This window comes from Hyalella azteca, unplaced genomic scaffold, assembly GCF_000764305.2.
Source record: "Hyalella azteca isolate HAZT.00-mixed unplaced genomic scaffold, Hazt_2.0.2 contig2509, whole genome shotgun sequence".
Lineage (NCBI taxonomy): Eukaryota > Metazoa > Arthropoda > Malacostraca > Amphipoda > Hyalellidae > Hyalella > Hyalella azteca.
This window is the reverse complement of record NW_025932782.1, coordinates 51,683-77,009: the sequence shown is the minus strand read 5'-3', so window position 1 is coordinate 77,009 and position 25,327 is coordinate 51,683. Positions and strand designations below refer to the sequence as shown.

Here is a 25,327-nt window from a genome sequence, read left to right as displayed (position 1 = left end):
TTTTATCAACATCGAACAGCGAATTAATTAGAACGAAGACGCAAAAAAAAAGGCCGGATATAACCTCGAGGTTTCGGTAAATCGGTAAGGGACAACGTACGCGGGACAAGAATGTGTGTTCACTCGTTATATAGTAACCATACATTTTTAAGATAAATTTTTTACTTACTCGTAACTAGCGCATATCTCACATATACGCACATACTGTATCTCACCTGCGCATATCTCAAATTGCGCACGGACCACATGGATGGCGTGATTACAAAACAAAGGAGACAGCCGTATTTAGGCCATTGCCAATAAAACCGCACTGATTTATTATCCCATGTCTACAACCGTCACCGAGAGCGCCTCGTATACGATTCAACCCAAAAATTGGGTACTAACAGCTATCCAAATTGGTATTTCCGGCACTACCCCGGCGCTTTAGCAGCTAACACGCAACCGACGAACGGCATGTGGCCGTTATTAATGCTGTCGTCAATTTTAAGCAGAGGAGACCAGTGGCTAGTCAAAAACGCCTGCGTAAGAAATAAACTGTTTTCACTGATGTTTAAGTAAAATTAGCTAATGAGTAGTGTAAACTTGAAGTTGAGTAACTGAATTTTAATGAACAAATAACGTCTGTCGTTCACAAGTGCAAAGCTGAGAAGGAATGAAACGCCCTTTCCACGGCATTATACATCTTAAAATAATAATCTTAAAATAAGAACTCCATCTTAAAATAAGAACTTTCGATGAACAATGAAACAGTGGGTTGACGAAAATAGAAGCAAAAAATTGCACACCTACGACAAGACCTAATCGTTGCACTTCAATAAGGTACAGAAAAAGTGACGCGAGCAAAAAAAGCTTGTTACAGACAACAAATGTTCTCGACAAAGACTAGCAATCTATGGAGTCTCGTCACTGGCATGAAGCTACGGACACTACTGGTCGGGTATGTCGACGGTGCTCTTTGTGACGCGAGTGTTGAGTCTTAGCTCCTCTAGGCTATGCCGCACGACTTCACCGAGTCGCTGGCGGGCCACGGGGCAACCGGGGCCCCAGCTGTGATGGGGTTTTAGGAAGTCGCGTACCCTCTGGTGATAGGGAGGAATAAGATGACAGTGGGATGTGCATGAGAAGGTTTTTATTTATAGTTGAAATTTGCGCTTATGTTATCTAGATGAAAGAAATCAATGCGGCTGCTGTGAAAAATTTCGCTAAGTTTTGTTAGTGACAACCAAAATTGATTGACTTAAATAACTTCAATTATATATTTTAAAAGGATTTGAATATAATGGTGCAATGGACATAATGTTAAAAATTTAAATTCGTAAGCATAAAAATCTATCTGGAGTGTTTGTATAGATCATGTAACAAAAATGGAAGTAAGGTATGTTAGCATGGTAGCTGTATATGCGGCCCCAAAGCAACTGCGTGTAGCGATGTAGCGCAATATTCAATAAATGTTGATGGTAGAATACGCTGACACGAGCGGGCCTCTTCCTACAAAACGAATATAAGGAATGTCATAACTTCACAGGGTTCCACCGGTCAGCTGTTTCTTTCTATTCCTCAGGAGAATTGATCACGGTAGTTTCAACACTTATTTATTTAATGAGCAACAAAAAATTAGCAGTATATCTAAAAAGTACATAGGTTAAGAAAGAAGGGCACTCTGAAGAGAGACACTTGACACTTCAGATGAGACTAGAGTCTTATGGTCAACTACCAGGACATGAAATGCCACGCTCGTGATAAACTCCGGTCCGCTGTCCTACTAACTATCCATATCATTCTGGATACCCGCTATTTTGTAACATAAATGATGAAATCCTTACAAGGAACATTAAAATCAAGCATCGTGGTCGAGTTTGTAACCGGAGCTGCTTGATTATTCGGGACTCGTTCTACTAAGCTTTGTCCGAGACGCCGGTACAACCCTTTTAATAAATCCTTTTCTATGTCGAACGGAGGAAGTCGTAAAAACTTTTTAAACCGTTACTTCATGAAAGACGGTGAACATCGTTTATACTAATTTAACCTCGATTCTTCATACCAGACCGTTTGTGTCGATGTACATCCTTCAGCCATTCACATATCATTCCCATGTTTTTCTCACGCCATGTCCAGTCCTTAACCCTAATAGACATCCATCATTCCACTCTCATTTTTACAATACTTCTCTTTAACTTCACTTCTTGTTTGTCTGTCTGCTACAAATCTTAGAATCGATATTTAACACACTTCTACCCCTCCATCGATCTGAAATTTTGCACACTTGCATAAAGTCGGAGACAATGCATGAATCAATGGACAGAATATATAATTTTAAAAATTATTTTTTAATTTAAAAAAATTTTAAAAATAATTTTGTCTTCAACAAATCTTATAATCGATATTCAACACACTTTTACTTGTCCAATCGATCTGAAATTTTGCACATTTGCGTAAAGTCGGAGACTACGAATGAATCAATTTACACAATAAATAATTTTGAAAATTTAACTTTTTTTCATAGATCAAAAAAGTTAAAATTAATTTTTTAATATTTGGAAATTAAATTAGAAATTTATTGTAAATGTGTAACATTTCATTCAGAATCACTGTATTCTATAGAAGTGTTGTCCTTAAAAAGTAATTTTTAAAAGCATTTTTTTATCAATCAACTTGATGCGAGCTCTCAAGACACACACTGCCAGCCATACTTCAGGAAATACTTGAAGCCATTAATGACCTCGTTTATATTAGCTTACTGGCCCATGAAACTAATGGTGGCCAGTCGTGGAACTCATGCAGTACTGTCTGCCACAATTGAACCCGTGAACGAGCAACAATAGATATAGCTGATGCTATTAAATTTACCGAATTCCTACGCTACGCGATTAATTGAGTGTTCCAAAAAACGGGACTCATAACGCTTCATAACATCCGGGACTCAAGTTTAAAATTCAGGTACTCAATTATCATTCCGTTACATTACTTTATTCTTAAACAATTTTTAACCGTTGTCTCGTTTTTTCCGAGATATTTATCGTCTCGTCCCGGTTCATATCGAGAAACTATTCCAAGACGATCGAGTCTAGACGAGTTTCGGGATCGGACCATTAACATTATTAAAGTAATAGAAACAGACTCCATAAGCATTAGTAGAAACGTCACTTCACTTGTTGTTCGGATTCTCCTTAAAAGGAAAATAATTTATTAATCATTTTACATAATTTTATTACAGATCAAACAAAACTAAGTTTGATCTACATCCGTTCACAAATCACATTTCCTGAAATCAAAAATTTACTCTCAAACGACGATGCTGCCCGGCTCATCAGTACTTTCTTCCGCATGTGGCGCCGTTCATTGTGAAGAAGTTAAACTTCCTGCACCAACAATCAAGCTCCTTCGACGTTGTTGTGCTCGATGAGCTCGCTTTGCAAGAGGATTCCTCCGAGTCGCTCCGAGTACAAGTGCTTGCAGTTTTTGTACACGTACAGTAGTCCGTTGAACCTCGGCTTGCGGTTGCTGAACTAAATTCAGAGTTGCTTCCTTCTGAGGTCGAAATGGCTGTGCCAGAGCTCTGGCTTGTCGTTGAACTCGAGTCTTTAGTCTGACTGCTGGAAGAAAAGGTGGAATCTGTGTCACCAGCCATGCTCTTACTCGATGAATTACTTGATGTTGAAGTTGTTCCCGTAACTGATCTCGATTTCAAAGCAGTTCTTTGAGACGAACCATTTTCCGTCGTCGATCGAGTCGGTTTATCTGACGAGTCGCTCTAGACCCCTTTTCTGCTGGAGCCTGAAGATTTTTTGGTCTCTGATGAGCATGAGCTACGCTTCACCGCGCTCTTCGTATCGTCAGACTCGGTAGACTCATGCAGCCGAGAGCTACAATTCTTTGTGCGTTCTGATCTATTCCTGATTTTTCTGTTACATGATGCTGAATTCAGTTTCTTTGATTTGTCACAGGAGTCTGCTGAGGATTAGCTTTGGCGTTTCGAGGAAACTGTACTTTTCGAACTTGATTTACAATTTGAAGAGGCTCCCGTGCTTGAGTTAGTTCCCTGGTCATCAGTGGACTTGCAAACCGTCGAAGAACTTTTATCTTCAGACCGAGTCGAGTTGCATGGACTCTCCCATTTTGATGTAGATTTGCTTCTTGAAGATTTACATTGCGTGTTGCCCGACGAAACGCTGGACTTCGGCTCAGAAGTGCATGCTTTGCTGCTAGAAGGAGATGCTCTTGAATAAGTCTAGGACAAGCAACTGCATTCGCTTTTTGTTGGAGCGCAGGTTGAGCTTTCTGAACTTCTCTTACTTCTCGTTGAGCTTGGACACGACTTCGTTTCAGATTTGGTTGAGCAAATTTCGTACCTTTCCGAGGTAGGCTTCCTAGAAGAGCAACGCTGCCATGCACGAACTGAGCTTTCGCTAGAGGCCGAGCAACCGTCTGATTCATCCTCACTTTAACTAATGCACTTCAAGCTTCGATTCTTACAGCGGCTGCTTGAAGACTTAGTCTCGGATCTAAATTTTCCAGAGGCAGCACTGCACACGTTACAAGACCGACTCATGTCGCTTTCATCTTCAGCAGAACTTGAACGAGACGAAAAAGAGGTGCTTTATTGGCAGGAATCTTCAGTTAGGCAGCAACGTTGTTTCATGCACTCGCAGCAGTCATTCGTACTGCTTGTGCTGCTTGCCCCAGTGCCGCAACTATCGTCTTAGGTCGCCATGGAAGGTTCTTCACAACATGCGGTTCCAAGCCTCCAATTCCTCTGGGCACGTCCAAGGGTTCGAAGAACTTAGCTTGTTGGTTTTCGGCTTTCCATGTTTATGAGTCGATCTTCAATTCGCAAGTAAGATTTTCGCGGTCAGTTATCGAACTGTTCTGAAACTCGAGCTATATACTCCTTGGTATTGTTGATACCGCCGCTATAAATGTCAAATTTGTTATATTTTTGAAATTTTATGACTAAATCTTTGCAATACTTATTTTTTGCGGATGCAGAGTGCATTATAGGCAAAAGATTGAACTCGAATAATTCTATTCTTCATTCTGTCGTGCGTTCTTCAATTGATTAATTGCTAATTATTTTATCCAATCGTTGATCGAAAATCGTTGCCAGAGTTCAGTATTTCCGGGTTAGAAGGTGGATTTCAGATATCTCCTTTATGTCCAATTGTTGAGGTTCAGCTCCTCAATTTACTGAAAAGCACAAAATAGTGCGACAAGCAGGCTTGGATTGTTGAAAATTTAGTACCAGGATGCTTAATTTTTAGTGAAGTATATGGCCGTGCTACTTGCGTAGGAGGAATTTGCCCCGAGATAGTTTCAAAGGTGACTTTTCTCATGTAGTCCATTCTAGGCTGTGCATGTTCGTTTGTTATTGTGTAATGGTACTGATCAGGGTTTGTTCCACTAATGCATAGTTTCCAGTAGAAATTCTCTCTTATTTTGTTTCAGAATCTGCTGTGTCTTCGCTCCATAATGCAGTTGTGATTAAACTAGGCGCTGAGATGGTTTTTTCCGTGATTGATGTTCAAATTGATGGTTGATGTGATGATTGATTGTTGCCAATTTTGAGCCTGCAGTTCTTACTTCTACACGTGTGCTAATGAACAGCCGGTAATTAGCAATCAAATTTTTCTAGGTAACAATTTTGTTAAAACACTTCGATTATTTCCGATAAACAAGCCTACATTTTTCTGCGTCTTTTTTCATGGCACGAAAAATGTTACGTGTACGCATGCTAAGCGCTTTGTTAGAGTCTGTTTCTCGACTCAGAATACTTGCTTGTGTTTCCTTCGTTCACTTTTTACTTGCAGTGAAGTAAAAAGTTTTGAAGTTTTTTTTACAACACTTCTCTTCAACTTTACTTCTTGTTTGTTTGTCTGTCTGTCTGCTATAAATCTTATAATCGATACTTAACACACTTCTACTTCTCCACACTTCTACCTCCAATTTTGAAAATTTACAATATTTTTAAATATTAAAATAATTAATTACTTTTTATATTTGAAAATAAAATTAGAAATTCATTCATTGTACATGTGTAACCTCGAAATCATTGGATTCTTTAGAAGTGTTGTCTTTAAAAATTAATTTTTAAACGCATATTATTGTGTTTATTACAATATTTTCCTCGTAATAAATATTTACTCTGTTATGCGCATATTGAGGCATTGTAGATTTATCATAATTAATAAGTCTCAAGGCATCTATAAAGTCGTTCGGCGGTAGATTTTCCGATGATTAATCATATGTTGGAACGTCTACGGGGAAAGATTAATATTGGCATTTACGTAGGTGTTACGATGCCGGACAGAAATCACAACAGGATGTTTAATTGGCATTTGATTAGCATTTCAATGAATTTCAAGCTGAATCATCCTTGTTAATCTTTGTGAACCTTTGGCTCCTTATCTCGATCACGGAAAAAACTTCATAAAAAACTTACCTAAGAGGTGCATGCATCTCTCTGTGAGAACACTTAAATTTGGTCAATGATACCAGACGAGTACAACATTTGTCATTCAATGTGAAGCGAAAGTCTGAGATTGAACATAACGCAATTTAAATGTTGGAGAAGCAAAAGATAGAAGAAATTAAAAAACCATCGAACTAGCAGCATACATGCTCGATCTTTCGCCCAGATTTCTCTCCGCGTCCCACTTTTTCCATCAATTACACCTAGGCTTCAGATCCTGAACCCTATTCCATTACAGCTGTTCCAGTCATCACCTCAACTATAGTCATGACATCGTTCTCGTGAAGTCATGCCAGTCAAAACCCCTATTTTAGTGAATATGTAGCGGTTTCAGCGTTTATTAGGCCGTAGACCTGATGCCGATTCTTAACATTGCAGAACATCCACAGTTTGTTGCGGGCTCGAACTCGCAACTCACTGCTTCCAAATTACTTTGCTTAACCGCCCGGCCTCCTTGCCGATTCTAACCAGAAACTGGCGCACAGAGCTGGGATCGAACCCGCACGACTCTGCTCCAATCCTGGTGCTCTGAACTTTAACCACTTTTTCCTCGTCATAACCCTAACCTAGTAAAGCCATTTTAACTATTCAAGTCATGGCCCTCATTCAAAGAACCCATTCTAACGCTCACCCCGCGCCTGACGAGCTTGATGACGTGCACAAGGGCGACGACGACGAGAGGGGCGAGGGTGACGAGGGGCATGGCGGCGCCCAGCAGCAGCGCCCACACAGGATATTGGACGACGCCCGCGTACAGCGGCCAGCTCCACTGCAGCAAGGAACCCACGAACACCGCCTGCGGGGGGCTGAGGTTATCAAGGAACCATCTGCGGCAGGGGCTGAGGTTATCAAGGAACCATCTTCGGCAGGGGCTGAGGTTATCAAGGAACCATCTGCGGCAGGGGCTGAGGTTATCAAGGAACCATCAGCGGCAGGGGCTGAGGTTATCAAGGAACCATCTGCGGCAGGGGCTGAGGTTATCAAGGAACCATCTGCGGCAGGGGTTGAGGTTATCAAGGAACCATCTGCGGCAGGGGCTGAGGTTATCAAGGAACCATCAGCGGCAGGGGCTGAGGTTATCAAGGAACCATCAGCGGCAGGGGCTGAGGTTATCAAGGAACAATCTGCGGCAGGTGGAACTTGGATAACGTTAGCTGGAAGTGTAGCTATAGAGGAAACTGATTCAATCTATATCTGTACATATGATTTATAAGTGGCAACGCATTGGGTTTTTGGATGTTTCAGTTTTGATGTTTTTGCTTTCAATTACCCTTGATATAAACTCAACTGGCAGTGAGTTTTAATCAGTATTGAGACTGATGATCTTGTCATGGAGGTGTATTTCTAGAGGGCTGATAATATGCAATTGTAGTGTATCGTGACGGTAATATTGATTATTTTCGCGAGTCAAATTTGTTTATTTCTATCATTATTAGCGTGTTCAATCTTTTGGTAGGGTATTTCAAAAACATTATTATTTCATTTAAAGGAAGGCCTTAGTTCTTGATTCCGAACCTCGATTCTTCATGAGAATCTAGGTCTCACAAACACCAGATGCAGCATATGATGATGTTATCTGCACTCCACAAACAAGTGATACTATTACCATTACAATTATTACCGGTGTTTCTATTCCCACCATCGCTTACTTCAGATTCCACTACCACCAGGGCCAGTGTCACTATGTCCACTTTCAAAACTACCAGTGCCACCATTCCCACAAAGACCCGTGACAGCGCCACTATACCCACTATCAACATTACCAGCACCTCTTTACTCACTGTCACCAGTGCCACCACAATTATACCCACTACCACCCCACCAGTACCCATGTTCCAATTACCGCCAGCGCCACTATACCCACTACTACCACCACTGCCCCTATTCGGTTCCCACTACCATCGTTGGCACCCACCAGCAGCAAGACGGGAGCGATGCAGGCCCAGGTAACGCGCATGAGGACCGACGGACGGAAGCCCAGCATGAACTCGATCATGTCACTGAAACTGATAAGAATATAGCATTATTATTACTTGATATTATATTATTGTTGCTAGATATAGTCACTATCTGAAAATATTCGCATTTTTTCCAATTATTGATCACAAAATTTTGAAAGGTCATCTTTGCAAGTATAGGATTCATATTTTGTCGTATCTGAGAAAGGAGGAAATTATGCATGTTTAGCGATATAATTTTTGGCATAAATAAGTACAAAACAATAAATAAGTACAAAACATGCATAAATATGATACAACAGTAAAATTTTGAACCAGAAAATCACTCTGAAGACTATCTTAAAGTTCAGTCCAATCCGGCAGTTAGGAGATAGATAGCTGGTGTCCAATCGTAGATATGAGGGGTTCAGCTATCGTCGGTCGGTTGATGTCGAGTCACTACTTGATGACGTTGCTGATGGGTTCCTCCAGCAGAGTGACGGTCTGGTTCTGAGCTTGTCTCATGTGGTTCACTTGCCCTCCAGTTTGCAGGTAGCTATTGAGACACCGGCTTGGTGATCTGATTGGACTAACACTCACATATTGAGCTGGAAGGCCCCACGTCATCAAGCAGTGGCCCGACATCAACCGAACGACGCTAGCTGAACCCCTCATCTCTACGGATTGGATTCCAGCTATATATCTTCTAACTGCCGGATTGGTCTGAACTTTGAGATCGTTTTCAGAGTGATTTTTCTGGTTCAAAATTTTACAGTTGTTTAATATTTACGCATATTGTGTACCTACTTTCGCCGAAATTTCAATATTTAATACTTCTTGTAACTTGAAAATGAATGTATGTTGCTTTCGAAACGTCGTTAATAAACTAAAACTACTTCCTGAAACATGGCTTTCGATCTACCAACGTCTTCTGAAGAATTGTTCAACTCTCTAATGATTTAAATCAACGATTTCGCTGGTCATTAATCGCACGCGTATAAACAAGCAAATTCTGCCATCTAATACCAAGTTCAGTGATATGTACAGTTATTGTACGCCGTTCGCGCGACTCACTTCCTGGATCATCACTCACTTAATGACTCATAACCCACTAACAGCCGCCCTGATAGCATCGTTGACGCTCCGAGTATGAACGCCTTCAAGAACTGACTATGCAGACGAAGCTATGCAGGAGCATATGTTCAGTCTTAAAATGCCTAGCAAATTACGGACCAGGCAATAAGTCCAGACGAAGCTATGCAGGAGCATATGTTCAGTCTTAAAATGCCTAGCAAATTACGGACCAGGCAATAAGTCCAGCAGCTATCTCAATCAATCGTCAGTTATGGAAAGATCGGGTTCCAAAGGCCGGATCCCGTGTGAATCAAGTCACGAAAAATTCAATAATCGGCAACAGGCCATGGGCCTATTTCTTCAGTGCCGACACTTCTATTCTATTCTACTGACCCACATGCGGGCATATCACCCACTATCACCCACCCACTTTACTTATTACATTTGTACCCACTTGATGAACCTGCTTATGATTCACTTGATAAGTCCCATTTATGCTTGATTAACTTGCTCATTCACGCTTCATTCCCTTGCTGACTGCTCTGATCTAAATACTATTTCTAAATCAGTTCACTTTCAGGTGCACAACTTACACTTGAATCATTTCCTGACTAACTACTCGCGCTTCTGCCAGGAGCAATGATTCTTTGGCCCAGATGTATGTCTTGCTGAAATTGCGGAAATGCCGATTTTATGGAAACGGCAGCCAGTTTGCTGAATCTGTATAATTAGCGCTTCGTTGCTTATTCAGACAATTGGACGTTAGAGTTAGAACATAAATCGACAGTTGGAGTTAGGAAAGGTTAGTTCAAGTTCAGTCAAGCTCCTTTACTTAAATATAAAAAAAACTTGACTGACTTACCTAACCCCAGATAGATCAGCAATCCCGCAATTTTGGCACGACATATATAAGCATATACATTATATACGATTCAAACGAGGATGGGATTTGTCTCCAGTGATGTTTTAACTCTAGCGCGTCTTATCGCTCCTACTTGAAAGACGGAAGGTTGCCCTGACGCTCGTAGGTGATAGCCGTCTATTAACAGATCACTTTTGTACAGACGTTGACATTCTATACCTTTAGGTAACACACAGTATTAAGACACCTCTAAAATAACTATAGACTTGTAATTATCCTTCACTGATCACTAGTCGACGAATCCTGCCCTCACTTGTGCTCATGTAAATCGTATAGAAAATTTAAGGAGTGTGTTACGCATCCTTATGCCTCTGACGCATGTTCCGTGCTTGAATTCATTACTCACGTTTAATTAATTTTCAGACTCTTCATTCACATTTGATTCATTTGCTGGCTCACCGCTCATGCTCGATTCACTATATTTAATACAACACTCATGCTTGTTCCTCTAGCTGACTCGTCACTCTCGTTTGACTTATTTCTGCCAGAATTGAATATCACGCCTCATTCACTTTTGACTCACATCTCTCCCTTGACTCACTTGTTGACACCAAACACCCAGTGGACGGTGACGCAGGTGATGAAGGCTGCCAGTAAACTGCCAATGCCGAAATTAAAGACGTCGATGAGGTAGATGATGTACTGGCCTTTCTGTAAAGACATTCTATGTCGTAAAAGTCAACAAAAATGCTAAACTACCAGAGTGTTTTAGTGTTGACATATGTCAAATTACGGTGTATGTGCCTGTTGATTACTTACGGTGTATGTGCCTGTTCATTTATTCAATTCGGCTTCATGGTAACTATTGATAAAAGGAATTTGCACTCCCCATTTTGGTATGTCCGTTTGTAACCAGTTTTGGGAGACAAAATCTTCAACAAGGAAGCTGATCAAGAAATATCTGGTATATTGATCAGCAAGGATAAGTTTTACAACCGATAGAGATCTTTAAAGTATAGAACTTACTTGATCCATGAACACGTTGATCAATGAATGAATGCGCATTTATATATTTATAATATATAAACATAAATATAATATATAAACATTTATATATAATATAGATAATATATAATATATAAATATAATATATTTATAATATATAAACGCAAAGTTTTTATATTTCGTTCACTGTGCATTGATTGCAAATGGGTAACTGGAAATCCATGAAAAATTCAGAATGTTATCTTATTTACGATTTGAATTCGGGCGAACTAATTTATTAGAGGAATCTCATTGGAGCTGGCCAAGTCCGTCTAAAGTCTTGCGCCTGTGAATCGGGGCCACAAGAAGCGGCTGTGAGTGGGGTTTCGGTACCAGATAAGAGCTACTAAATGCCCATTTCAACTACTATGCCGTCAAAGCCCATTTCAACGCACTGGTTAAAACACTACACATTGAAAGTATTGACCAACTTCTGCACTGGCTTGAAAATGATTCTATTTAGATGGCGTCACTGAAAATTAATTAAAGTTGCATGTAGTTTTTTAAAATTATTTTATTGTTCATTTTAGCTTGATTTGTGTACTCTCCCGGAGAATGAAAAGCGCTTTCACAAAACTTTCTTCGCCATTTAACTTTCATTATTGAAGTTATCATAGCTTAATAGTGATTATTATTGTGTGCAATAGTACCGGAGTGCAGGAGGGAAGGCCGAGGCAGAAGAGAAAGACGCAGAGACCCACAACAATCACCGGCTTGCGGCGCCTCAACTGCGGGAACTCGTCCAGCAGCGCCGTCATCAGCAGCTCCATACCTCCGAACTGCAGGGGATAGGGGCACCTGAGAGCGACTAGCGTGCCAAGGGGTATCAGAGGAAATCATATTAATGGGAGAATGCGCCGAGGTGAGGACGCGAGAAAGAGAGCAACAACCTATGGCAATTTCACCAGATTTAGCGCTTTTCACAAGGAGCATGTACCAATGGGAAAGCGAATTAGAATACCACTTCCAAGTAGATATAAACTTCCTAAGAATAGCTAGTAGTAATACCATGCATTAGCATATAAATGTAAAAGTAGCAATACTGAGCAATGTAGTTATCAGTAAATGCACGAAAATATAAAACTGCTTATCATCACGAAATGCACATATCAAGCGAAGTACGTTCCAGGCAATGCACTTTACAAACAATGCATATAAAACAAATTATATGTACCAAGGAGCTGAGGCCGAGAATGAAGAACATGGTGAAGAACAGAAAGCACCAGACGTGGGGTACTGGCAAGGTACGGGCGATCGCCTCAGGGTACGCGACGAATGCCAAGCCCGGACCTTCGGGGAACATGGATATGTGATGCAGTGTATGAATGGTCACCAATGAGAATTATCCCGTGACGATTTAAATCAATGGTCATCGTGGTACACGATAATAAAACGGCATTATAAACGTCATAAATGTCACCACTCACCGGAGGCGACGACTCTGCTCACGTCATCGACGCCATCACTCACCAACGCGACGTTTTTTCTGACGTTGTGCATGGCATTACCATCGGGTCGTGATAATTCTGCTGACGTTGTCATAGCTTCCTTTTGCAAGACGCGACGACTATGCTGACGCACTCGTTGTGACGCACCTGAGAAATCTACCTTGCGATCCCGCTTTGGTCTCATAGTGGCTCATTTCCTGGTGCACGCCAGCTTGCCTGCTGTCTCCCAAGCGGAAGCAAATCGCAGGAGTATCTTCTTCCTAACTACAGCAACATCAACAATAACAACAGAGCCATGGCTGCCTCCACACCTCCGAGAACTTTTAAGGAAGTCGCATGTTCTCACCTCTACCGCTTTAACATGCACGTTGAGTGCGACACGACCCACCGGTGGGTTGCAGGGTCTTTTTTCCGGACTGAGTCAATGATTCAATTTTTTTAATTGCGTTGTCCGGCATAAAACTTATGATGACGGTACTTCTTTATTAAATTTTAAAAAGTACAAACAAATGAAAATTTAATTTTTACACTGGAACCTACAAATTTACTTGTATATATTGAATTATAGGCGTTTTCTGTCCGTGGACTTGGCCGTTTTTTAGGCAATCTGGCAACCCTGGTTGGTCATGGCGCACTCAAAGTATTAATTAAACTAACTCAGCTGCGGTCGGGTTTGTAACCTTGCAAGCTGCTAGTTCAGACGAGGTCATCTCCGAGCACCGGAGCATAAAGATCCCATACATTCCACACGGTATCTCTTCCACAATCAGTCCTTAATCGCGGACCCTCCTATTTCCTCGCTTTTGAAAAGCCCTGTTCAGTGTTCAACCTGCGGTCTTTTTGCTTTTCTTTCCCTCATTGTCCAATCTACCTCATCTCCCTGTCCTCTCCAGCCCGCCCCCAGGCCACCCAGCGGCGTGCAAAAATATCGAACTACAATTTTGCTTAGGTTATCGATGTCACCACTCACCAGACGCGACGACTTTACTGACGTCTTCGATGCCCAGCTCATAGGCCATGGCGCCCATCACAGAGAAGATTGTCACGGCACACATCAGCGACGCGATCAGATCCAAGACCGATAAAATCAAGACGTCTATGTGCACCTGAAAGAAAACTAGCGGTAAATAGAAATGAGTAAGCAAAAAATGCCTGAAACAAGTGGCGTATATCAAGCCAAATTGGAGACCCCATTTGCTCATACAGAAAAGATTCTGGAATGAAGATATTGTATCAATTAAATGAAACTTCAAGTATTATGACGCTTGCATGTCCAATGTTTCGTATTCAAACTAACTTCAGAAGTTACACCCATTACACCCAGACTATGTGCCTCGTTACTTATTAATGTATAGAAATACTTTCAAGAACGTAAAACGTTAGTGCATTCATGAGTTACATTCATGGAGAACCGTGGCCAAGGTGGTTGAAAAATAAAAATCTGTCACTGATTGCTGTAACATGTCCGAGAAAAAGTTTTAAAAATGTCACCTTTGTGTTGAAATCGTTGTAAGAGCCGAAAGTAACCAATCCGCCTCCACCTATGGAGAGCGAATAGACCACTTGCTCTAGTGCCTTCCTCCACACGTTCACATCCAGTAGCTTCTCCCACTTGGGCACGAACAGATACACGAGCCCCTGTCAACAGATACAAGAGACCCTGTCAATAGATACATGAGCCCCTGTCAACAGGTACAAGAGACCCCGTCAACAGATACATGAGACCCTGCCAACAGATACAAGAGACCCTATCAACAGACATCACGAAAAGTTTCGATGGGATAAAAAGATCCGACAGCTAAAATTCACAACCTTTATAATATTTTGTCACTTTAAAAACTAGACGTTAAATCAGAAATTTTGTGATGAAATTAGTTAGTTACAGAGTACAGAGATGAATTTGGCGCTGGTTGAAGTAGAATTGTGAATACTATTTATCAAAGTATTCCACTGTTACTTCATTAACACTACACAGCGTGATTTGAAAAAACTGGCCGAAAGTGAACTAGTGTCGAAAATTCGGTCAAATTCCTCGAAAAAGCTAACTGACGCGGGTGGATAGCTAGAGGTCAGCATAGCCCAAGTCCACAGTGCGATTCATATACCTTCCCGAGCGTAACGCAGCCGAGCATCTTCACGGCTTTTGACACAAAACCCCCACCACAACAGCGCCATTCAGTCACAGGCCGAAGCGCATACAGGCCGGAGCGCAGCAGGCCCTACCGAAACTGCTACTCCTAACGTAACTTAACCTAACCTAACCTAACCTGCGCCGCCTGTTGCGGTAGGGCCTGTTGCGCTCCGGCCAGTTGTGCTCCGGCGCTGTGAAGCAGTGGCTGTGTTGTGCAAAGCGGATTTACTGTTAGATATTGCATGCTAATGGTTGGCGTTAGGCCCAGGGCCTGTTTACGAGTCAATTTTGTTACTCACGGCCGCGCTCCCATTTCTGTAAAACTAAATTAAGTTAAAGAACATGAATTATCATGTTGTATATATTTCGTTATCTATGTATTCCGCTCCTGAGTATTGGACCTCACCTTTCAGGGATTTTTGGTGCCGTACTGTAAGATGTTTGAAGCACAAAATCATCGCGAAGGTCAGAAGGGAATGAAAATAGTGCTGAATAAAAAACTTTTGTGCTTTCAGGAAAAATTCACTGACTTTCGATGCTCCTGGAAGCAAGGCTCCAGCAACCACGAGGACAAGTAGCACGAAGAAGGGGAAGGTTGCTGTGAAGTAGACGACTTTGCCCGTAGTCTTTATGCCCTTAATGAGGCAGAGGCACGTAATCACCCACCCCACGAAGAGGCACAACACAAGAGAGGGGATCAGGCCTCCCAACTCTCCGAAGTTCACGAGGCCTTCCGAGTCTAATCGCAACACCTCGTGTCTGTATTCCAGGAATTTAAAAGTAAAGAAAATAGCCAAAAAGTTCACCATTTCTTATAAGCGAAAACGTTTCGGAGTCCAGCTCCATCGTCAGTTCAAAACCTAGAACACAGGTACAAACAATTAGTAGCCTAAAATTTATATTCTGCATTCAGGGCAGAAAGATGGAAGAGCCACATGAATGATTGCGGCATATGTGATTGCTTTACGGAGATAAGAGAGTTATATTAGAGTGATTAGTACAGAGTCTGGCAGTAAGGTATGGATGGTTTGAGTGTTACGCCACGTGACGTAAGCATAATTATGAGTTGCGGATAAAGAGTTTAGGAATAACCAGGCAGAGGAGTGAAGGGTAAAATGGATGGAGGTGTCTGCTCGTCAAGAGACGCCATTTCAGTTGTTCAGGAGTTATTGTGGATTTGAAAGGGAATGTTGTCGAAATGAAAGAGAGCTCTGTCACTTGTAACAATAATAATATTCTCCATTAAAGTACCCTACATTGTTTATGCAATCCTTATTCGTCTTCCTTAGTCGTTTGGCAGTAATTTTTGGGCAGCTATAAGCTTATGTTACCTCGGGTGCGATGTAAAACCCGGCGGACTGATCGGTCCATTATGTGGGAACCACGAGCAAGCTGAATGGCTGAACGTCGAGGGCTTGCTCTAATTGCTCGACGTAAATTTGATGTTTACGGGAGCCTGTACTGTTCAACCACCTCTCGTGTGGTTGCGGGTCGTACAGAGCTATTTTGTTCAAGTTATTCAACCACTTCGTTATTGGTTTAAACATCAGAACATGATCATGACGGCCAATATTTAAATGATTTTCAAAACGTCTATTTATTAATGATAGAACGGCTTCTTCCAATGAACGTTTGGTACACGAACACACGATGTACTATCGTGAAAATGTCCATTGTTATTGAATTGTAGACGCGGAGATACCCCCACACTATACCCTTTAAAGTTAGGTATGTATGTCCACTTCACATGGCGTGACACTCAAATCATCCTTTCTTGCCTTCTGGAACCCCGTGTATTAACACATGAGATATAGAGCCGTACTAGAGATAAGAGTTAGACAGTTGTGAAAATTTATTGATTAACATCAGATGCATGAGTGTGGAATTTTCCCTAAGTTTCGATCATGCCCCCAATGAAAAGGACTTGAGTGGGTCATCGTTCGACACATTTACATTATTCTATGTGAAGTGGCTCAAAGTTTTATCCGTATGAATGGGCATGGAACTTAATTAAGTCATAACTTTTCATTCCAATATAAATGAATTTCATATAGTCTCATTGTTACAACCATACTTCATATACAAGCTCATCACTCATGAAAGAAATGACCCCAATCGGCTAATCCATCATCTCAATGACTGAATAGCTACCAGCAGATTTTGGATTTATAGTTTAGAATGATTAAATAATCGATCCTGATGTAAATTTAGTTCTAATGCAACCAGAATAATATGCGAATTAATCTTCTCTGGCTGGAAAGAGATGGTTAAAATGTAAGCATTCAGTCTCACCTCCAGTATTGCGTAGATGAAGATTGGTCGGAAAAGGCGCAAGCTTCTGTGTTGTTAGCGCCGCGGCATGAAGATGTAGTCACCCCTATCACGTGACATGGTTCCTTCGCCCATGCGGGGTCACACTTAGACCAAGGCAACTTGAGGGAGAAAATGGATACAAACTTATATACAACGCATTCCTTACTTTAACTTATTTAGCACACATTTACGAAGACCACTTGATGAATTATTGACTTAGTCGCAGTATTTATGAATTCAAGAATGATTTGCGTAATTGCATTTGCTTATTTGTTGGAAATCTAATGAAGTTTAACGGGAGCGTCTGGATAAAAAACTTTTTATATATGGACAGATCACTTTGGAACTTGGTACAACTATGTAAAACAGAAATCTGAGACTTTTGTTCGTGCAAATTTTTCGAAAAAAATTAAAAAAAAACGTGAAATTTATAGAAAATTGCAAAATGGAGGGTACTTTGAAAAAGGAGGTTACTGGTGTATCTCCTCATTGAACTGACGTGCTACAACATCGAGAAACATATCATTCGATTCGTAAAGACCATATCTAGCGATCATATGATCACTTTTTCCATTTTTAAAACTTTTTTGTGATTTTTCTGTTTTTTTTTTTTTTATTTTGTCCCCTCCTCCTCCCGATTTTTTTCAATATATAATCCAAACAAAAAAGAAATCAGAAAAAGTGACCGGATAATCGCTAGATCACGTCTTTGCGATTCGAATGGTATATCTCTCAATACTATAGCTTGAAAATAATAGGAGGAGATAGATTTTTAAGATAAAAATTACAAGTTTTCAAGAGAGTTAAAAGCTGAAATTTGTGATCAGTGAAGGTATAGGTTTTTATATTTTCGCTTCAAAAGCTGTCGTGAATGAACAAATGAACGCACAAAAATTTTTTTGGGCTCTTTAAATGCGCAGTTCTTGGACCTTTAAAATAAGCCAAAATATCGGAAAAGTCTAAATTTTTTATTTTTGAGGTACATGCTACTATGCTTGGTTTTATTTGGTTTAGAATGAGCGTAATTTTTTATTATTGTTGTTATGTTCAATTTTAGTGACAAGCAGTAATCAGTTTTGTCCATGGCTACTACAATAAAAATTTACGATGTACTTATATAATATACTTCTAGTACTGATCTCTGTTATATATTCGTTGCACTCTAGTTCTCTACAAGTATTATATATTCCGCATGTTAAGCTCATTACCTTTTATGGGCATTTAAATAGGAAACATTTCTCAGCTGTTCCCATATTATTATTATCGTTATTTTTAACACGGTTTTCTGATAGTATACGCACGGTATGTCCGATGTGAGTGAGGCTGGTGAAGAGGTAGTGCAGGGAGTAGCCCAGGATGATCATGTACGAGGAGGAAGTGAGTTCTGAGAGGAGCTGCAGGTATCCTAGACCTGGTTGGTTTCGAATTCAGTCATATATATTATTTGAGAAAAATATCCTTCTAATTATATTACTATCATTTTTGGAATTATTAGCAAAATATTTGATTTATGAATTGAAGTTTTAGATTGGAATTCCATTTCATGAAATTTTTTGAGAAGTTTAAGTAATCAATTGTCTAAATTATTGAATTTTGGTACAGGTGAAAATTAAAGAATAAGGAAGGCGCTGAATCTTTTATTGAAGTGACTCCGCAAAATGAAGTGGTTGATATCGAATTTTGATGCCGGAGTTTATACATTTCATGTTCTAGTCGGAACAAAAATTTTTTAGCATAATTTGAAGTTATTAATGGACTTAGCTTCTGAAATCCAAAAACAAATAATTTGTTCAATTGTATTGATTTCTCACCACAAGCAATTTCATGAGCATGGTTATCAAGCGTATACACGGTTCTTCTTTAGTAATTAGAAGTCCCGTTAACGTTATTTCGCGTTATATTGCAAAATAAAGAGCTTCATTTCTACATTAACTGAGGCGCAAAAACACGATATTTGTTACAGTTTCCCTGAATTCAAACTTGGGCTAAAATAGAAATGGTCAGGATTATACCACAAAAAGATTATGGTTACCTGAGTACTATTATGTTTTTCATATAAAAGGTGCTTAATATCTAATAAAAAAGGGACAGGTGGACACGGTATTTGGCACGAGGACATAAATAAATTTCGTAAAGCAATGAAAAAGGAGCCTTTACGTTGATAAAAACTGTAAAAATCAAAATCGATGTACGGTGACCATCAGTATTTTGGTTCAGTTCTTGAATAACCTCGATGAAACTAACTAATAATGCATTGTTATTCTTAGCATTATTTTACCTAAAATCTTACTTCGAAGTAATAAATTAAATTTGTACTGATGTCAATCGTACTGTGATATCACTGTACTGTATAAGTATAACACAGACGACTATGGTAAGGTCGGATTCACACCACACTGCCGGGCACGCGACAGGCATTTGCCACCGCCATGCACGGTCCAGTCCAATATTCTTTAATGCGTTTCAATATCATACCATAACGTTTTATATCATATCATATCATGTCATAGTGATGTCGGCGCTGAAGAAAAGGCCTGGTGTGTCCTGTCGCCGATTCTTATACTTTTAGTGCCGTGTTCACAGGAGATCTATAAACATGTCCGTTGACCGGATATTTTCAAAACTGACGGTAGTTTGAAATAGTTACTAGACTTCCATCGGGTTCGATATGGTGCTAGACATTTCAAGTCTGAACATATATTTTTCCAAAGCTTTATCTAGTCTGTTCTTGAACGCGTTTATACACGGAGCGCCAACGATGTACTCGGAGAGTCTGCCATCCACATGTCGGTGACTCGAAGCGAAAAGAAATGTTGTCGCGTGGATAAGTTGCAACGCAGTTTTTTCGTTTATAGCCGTTGTTGGTTCTTGTTTCAAATTCTAGTAACACTTTTGGGGCCTTGTATAAACCATGAGTATACTTGTATACTTCAATGAGGTACCCACAATCCTTCTGGGACCTTGTATAAACCATGAGTATACTTGTATACTTCAATGAGGTCATCGCGCAAACTTCAATAACAGAGGCTGGTGGCTACATAATCTTCAATTTACTTCGTAAAACGAAGAAACAAGGAATTATCCTTGTTGCACCTCTTTGAAAACTCTCTCACAGAGCGTTTATAAACTCTAGGTTCGGACGCAAGACAGCGACAAATAACAGCTTCATCGCTTCTTCATCTTGGAACTCGTAAGAGCTTCTATCTGATAAGTTCAAGAAGACTGACTGATCATAGATAGTTGCATTCACACCAGCCGTGCAAGACACATGCCCTGCCCATGTTGTGAATGCTTCTATGGAAATGCATTAAAGATATTGGACCGTGACTGACATATGCCTTGTACGTGCCCGACAGCATGATGTGAACCCCGCCTAAGTCTTCCGGAAAGAGATTCGTTTCACAGCCAAGTGCGGTTGAGCGATGTATTGATTCTATGGATTCATTCAAAACTGGACGATTTTCACGGCTGTACCAATGTGACCGTACCGATAAATACGATTGTTTTGAATAGATTTCTTACCAGGCCCCACATACCCGCCATGAGAGGTGTGAGTTTCCTGTAGGTGTGCAGGGGTCCCAGCTGACTGTACTGCCCGAGTGCCACCTCCGTCAGGTAGAGGGGACGACCTACGATCACCAGCAGCAGCAGGTACGGCAACAGGAACGCCGCTGGAAAAGAGGCCTCAGTAGAAGCTTCTTTTGCGAAATAAAACTATATACGTCGTATGATTTTTTTACTACAGTATTTGCAATCTAGCTGTTACTATCTGTCCGTCAAAAGGAAGTGAGGCCAGGAATAACTCAGCATTTTTCGTGACAACTAGACTTCATGGTGTGCTTCTCTAGTGTGCTTATGTTCGGGTATAAATTTGGAGTGGAGTGTACATATGGGCTTATTACCATTATTAGTACCCAAACCATTATTACCATTTAGCTTAGTACCTCAAGTTGGTACGCTTGATTAGGAATAGGAATAAATAAGATAAGAATAGGGGGATTTGGGGGTTTAGATGCGGAGTTTGAATTAAGGGGTGGAGCTCGAGCCGCCTAGCACGCATGCGCGGGACCGGGGGAGTATTTAACAGGAGCGAGCGGGCCACCGCGGGCAGTCACGCGGCGGCGTTAGAGAGAGTCGGACAAACAGTGAGTGTTTAGAAACAATCGTGGTGTTCGTTATTTTCTTGATAATAACTATAAATCCTGTCGACGCCACCCCCTTATATCGATGATTACAGTTTAGGTTGAAAGTTGAAATTACTACATCAAGACCAAGAAGAAAGGTTGGAAATAAATAAGGAGTAGGACACGACAACTTAAAATTCTCTAATCCAGACTAGTCCGTAATCACGCTGTCTTCTGCGTCATGATGCCATCGACTGAAATCATAAATATGCGAGTCAAAGGCTGGACGTTTGTGTCGCATTGTGTTAGTACATATAGATAGTTATATCCAAAAATTATCCACAGTGAAATTTGTCTTTGCTTGATATTAAATTATTTGCCTGAATGTAATAAATTTTCCTTTTCTCGTCGTTTCAGTATAAAAGATGACAGTAAAGTGAAAAAAATTCTGGATCTGAAATTTCATGTAAGAGCGTGAACATATGAACGGCTCGCTCGGAACAATGGGCGTTTACAGCCGTATGGAATTTCATCATAATGTCACATTTAATATATCAAATATCAATATGATATCAATAATCAAACATAAATTATATAAAATATCACATAACATATTAAAATGGCACAAATGGCTAAGTTAATTTATTTCTTTGAATATTGAATTTTCGTATGCTATTAATTGTTGAACCGATGATCAAGATGGCCTCCGAAACGTTTTCGATGAAGATATTGCGAATCAACGTGGTGTTTTCTTCACTTTATCCTATTGATTAAATTGCGATTGAAGTAACCTGGCTAAAAAAGTACCTGTTTAATTTAAACACAAGTGGTCTTGACTTCGTAGTAAGATTGACACAGCTGATATGCTAAAAAATAAGGAAACACTAATTATTAAAGATCAGAAGACTGATATCATAAAAGGCGTCCGAATTATAATCAATTGACTCCAATCAGTTGAAATACGGTAACATATAGGCTTAATGCAAGATTTTATTTTACATCTCGTTTAATTTCATATTTCCCTCACAAGCAATTTTCTTATTGTTTTTCTCAATTCAGCGAGTCAGAAACTAGGTAGAATTAGTTATAATTCGAATTTTAGGTTTTCAAAGAACATATTATTATAATTTAATTTAAAATGTTTCGAATGTTCAACATTCATTATCAAGTCGGAGAAGAATTTGCAACGCATAAAACTGAAATTTTGGAATGACATAGTTATGGTAAATTACGGCTACGCGAACAAAAATATCGACTCAGAAATTTCCAATTATCGACCACGTCAAAACTGACTTAACAATGATCCAACATCCAGTGGAAGCACCACGACTATTTATTATAATAATAATATAATAGCGGTTTGAGCGTTTAGTAGGCCGTAGGCCTGTCGCCGACTCTTAACATCGCAGAACATCCACAGCTTGTTGCGGTATCGAACTCGCAACTCACTGCTACAATTCTGCTGTGCTTAACCGCCCGGCCTCCTCGCCGTTTCTGACCAGAAACTGGCGCACAGAGCTGGGATCGAACCCGCACCTCTCTGCTCCAATCATGCACGGTACTTTGAACTGTAACCACTGGGCCACCCTGCCCGATCCAAACCAAATCCGATCAACATCGGCTATAAGACAGACGAGCCAGTCTTTAATTCAATTGTGCAGAATAACATTAGAAGCACACGAGTAACTGACCGAATCAGACTTTTGATATACTACAAAAGAAAAAAACTGAAGATTTTAGTCATGAAAAATAATCAGTACAAAAAATCGGGACCACAACAAGTAACCGATATTATTTACAAATTTTCCTGCAATAAGGAAAATTGTAGACTTCACCAGAATATAAATTACATCGGTTTAACTAGTACGACCTTAAGCCGCCGCCTCACATGTCATCTAAAATATAGGGGCCAAAGAACCATATGAGAAAAGTTCACAACGAAACCATCACTCGAGCGACATTGGAAGCCTGCAGCAGGCTTCGTCGCTACAAGACTGGCGATAACAGAGGCTCTCATCATCAAGGATGAGTCTCCTGCTATAAATTTGGAAACCACAGGATTTGCCAGGACGTTGTAATTGTTCTCTGAGTAATATTAGGTTTAAATTTTAGGCTGTTTTAGGTTTACATGTTTAGGCTGTGTAATTACCATATGTAATTACTTTTGTCATTCCGATATTTCAATTTTAAGCGTTGCAAAACTCTTCTCCTACTTGATAATGAAAATTGAGTATTCGAAACGTCGTAAATTAAATTATAATAAAATGTCAATTGAAAACCTAATATTCGAACTTTCTAATCACACCGAAGACGAATTGATAATACAGGGTGAACCAGAATTAACTGACCCTTTTAATTTGTTAATAAATAAAAAACTAACAACGTTATGAAGTTAATACTTGTTTTATTTAAAAGAACCCTTTTACGGTAATATTGTATCCTAGTTAAAATATTGTATCCTTTTACAATATTTTATTATTGTATTAGTTAAAATATTGTATGTAATATTGTATCCTAGTTAGTTATTGTATCCTAAAAACTAGGATACAATATTACCATAAAAATGTGCTTCTTTTAAATAAAACAAGTTTCAACTTCATAACGTTCTTAGTTTTTTATTTATTAATAAATTAAAAGGGTCAGTTAATTCTGGTTCACCCTGTATAATGACAAATATTCTCTGGTCTTTAACGAACCTTATATGTATCAAATATATAGATGAAGACGCATCGGTTCAAATGATACACCGCGGAACTCGTCAATGTAGCCACCCACCTCTTCCATCTTCATACGCCAGGCAGGGGAACCGCCACAAGTTTCGGCCGGTTCAGTGTCCGTCTGGCCGATCCGCACCGAATTTATAATATTTATAAATCTCTTTCAACAAAACATAATTTTAGGGAATTCAGTAATGCAGCCACCCACCTCCTCCATTTTCATACGCCAGGTAGGGGAACCGCCACAAGTTCCCCAAGCCCACCGAGAAGCCGAGACAGGCAAGTAGGAACTCCATCCTACTTCCCCAGTGCCCCCTGGTGTCCTGGTAGCTGGGGCTGCCAGTGTGGGTCTTCTTGAGGGGATCATGTCTTTGTTCCTCCGTGTTCATGCTACGGTGGCAAAAATTGGGTACTGAATTAGGATCGAGCGTTAAGGGTGCTACGTTAAATGGTGTTTGTGTATGTTAAGGTCTTATTTCGGATGTGTGTTTGGGTCCTGATTTAAGGTTGTGAGTTGAAGCCTCAAATTATGGTTTATGAATAGTTTATGATATAGTTTATGATATGATCGAATAGTTTATGATATGCAGTATTAAATCGGAACAGTAACCGCTTTTGCCGTTAAGTATTTTAACCAAGATTCTTGTACAATCGAGCCGATATATATCGATCTCGATCAGTGCCATTGATTAATTATTAGTCACATGCACTTCGTTTAATATTAGTGATATTTTTTTTTGTAACCACCAATACTCGTTGGTATGTGATACATTTTGAATCGGCCAAGAGTGGCGTGCTGACGTGGAATTTTGTTTTATAGAAGATAATAGCCGCTGCTGACAATCGCACGTATAGTTACGATAATCGTTTCACATTGAATTATCATTTAATGGTGACCGCTGATGCCTACAACAATGAACAGAATTAACAATATCCCCTCTATTTTGGGGTCCATTATATCTATTTTGGTAACAACATTATATCTATCTATTTTGGTAAGAATTACATACGCCACGAGACAACAGAAAATTCAAATGTTTCTCTATATTTTGGTGTTAATTGCTGCCACCAACACTGAGGAGATATGGCAGCATTTTCAATTATCATTCAGCAAAGTGATTCTTTTATTAGTACAAAGCCTGTTAAGAACCTTAGTATACGAACGAGGCTAGCAGGAAAAAATTGCATCACACACCTTTCTTCAGGAC

The 25,327-nt window shown here is 40.0% G+C and overlaps 1 protein-coding gene across 1 annotated transcript; it reads right to left on the bottom strand.

Annotated features, from left to right (window-relative positions):
- LOC108665799 (sodium-dependent proline transporter) lies at positions 1-25,327 on the bottom strand. Its single transcript, XM_047885602.1, has 14 exons — positions 25,315-25,327; positions 24,328-24,509; positions 20,815-20,949; positions 18,580-18,689; positions 17,258-17,397; positions 15,496-15,724; positions 14,326-14,472; positions 13,805-13,940; positions 12,561-12,676; positions 12,037-12,165; positions 10,944-11,053; positions 8,385-8,475; positions 7,101-7,265; positions 1-1,082 (listed from the first exon to the last, which is right to left on the bottom strand). The coding sequence occupies exons 2-14, from the start codon at positions 24,506-24,508 to the stop codon at positions 930-932; spliced, it is 1,842 nt and encodes a 613-aa protein (XP_047741558.1). The 5' UTR covers position 24,509; positions 25,315-25,327; the 3' UTR covers positions 1-929.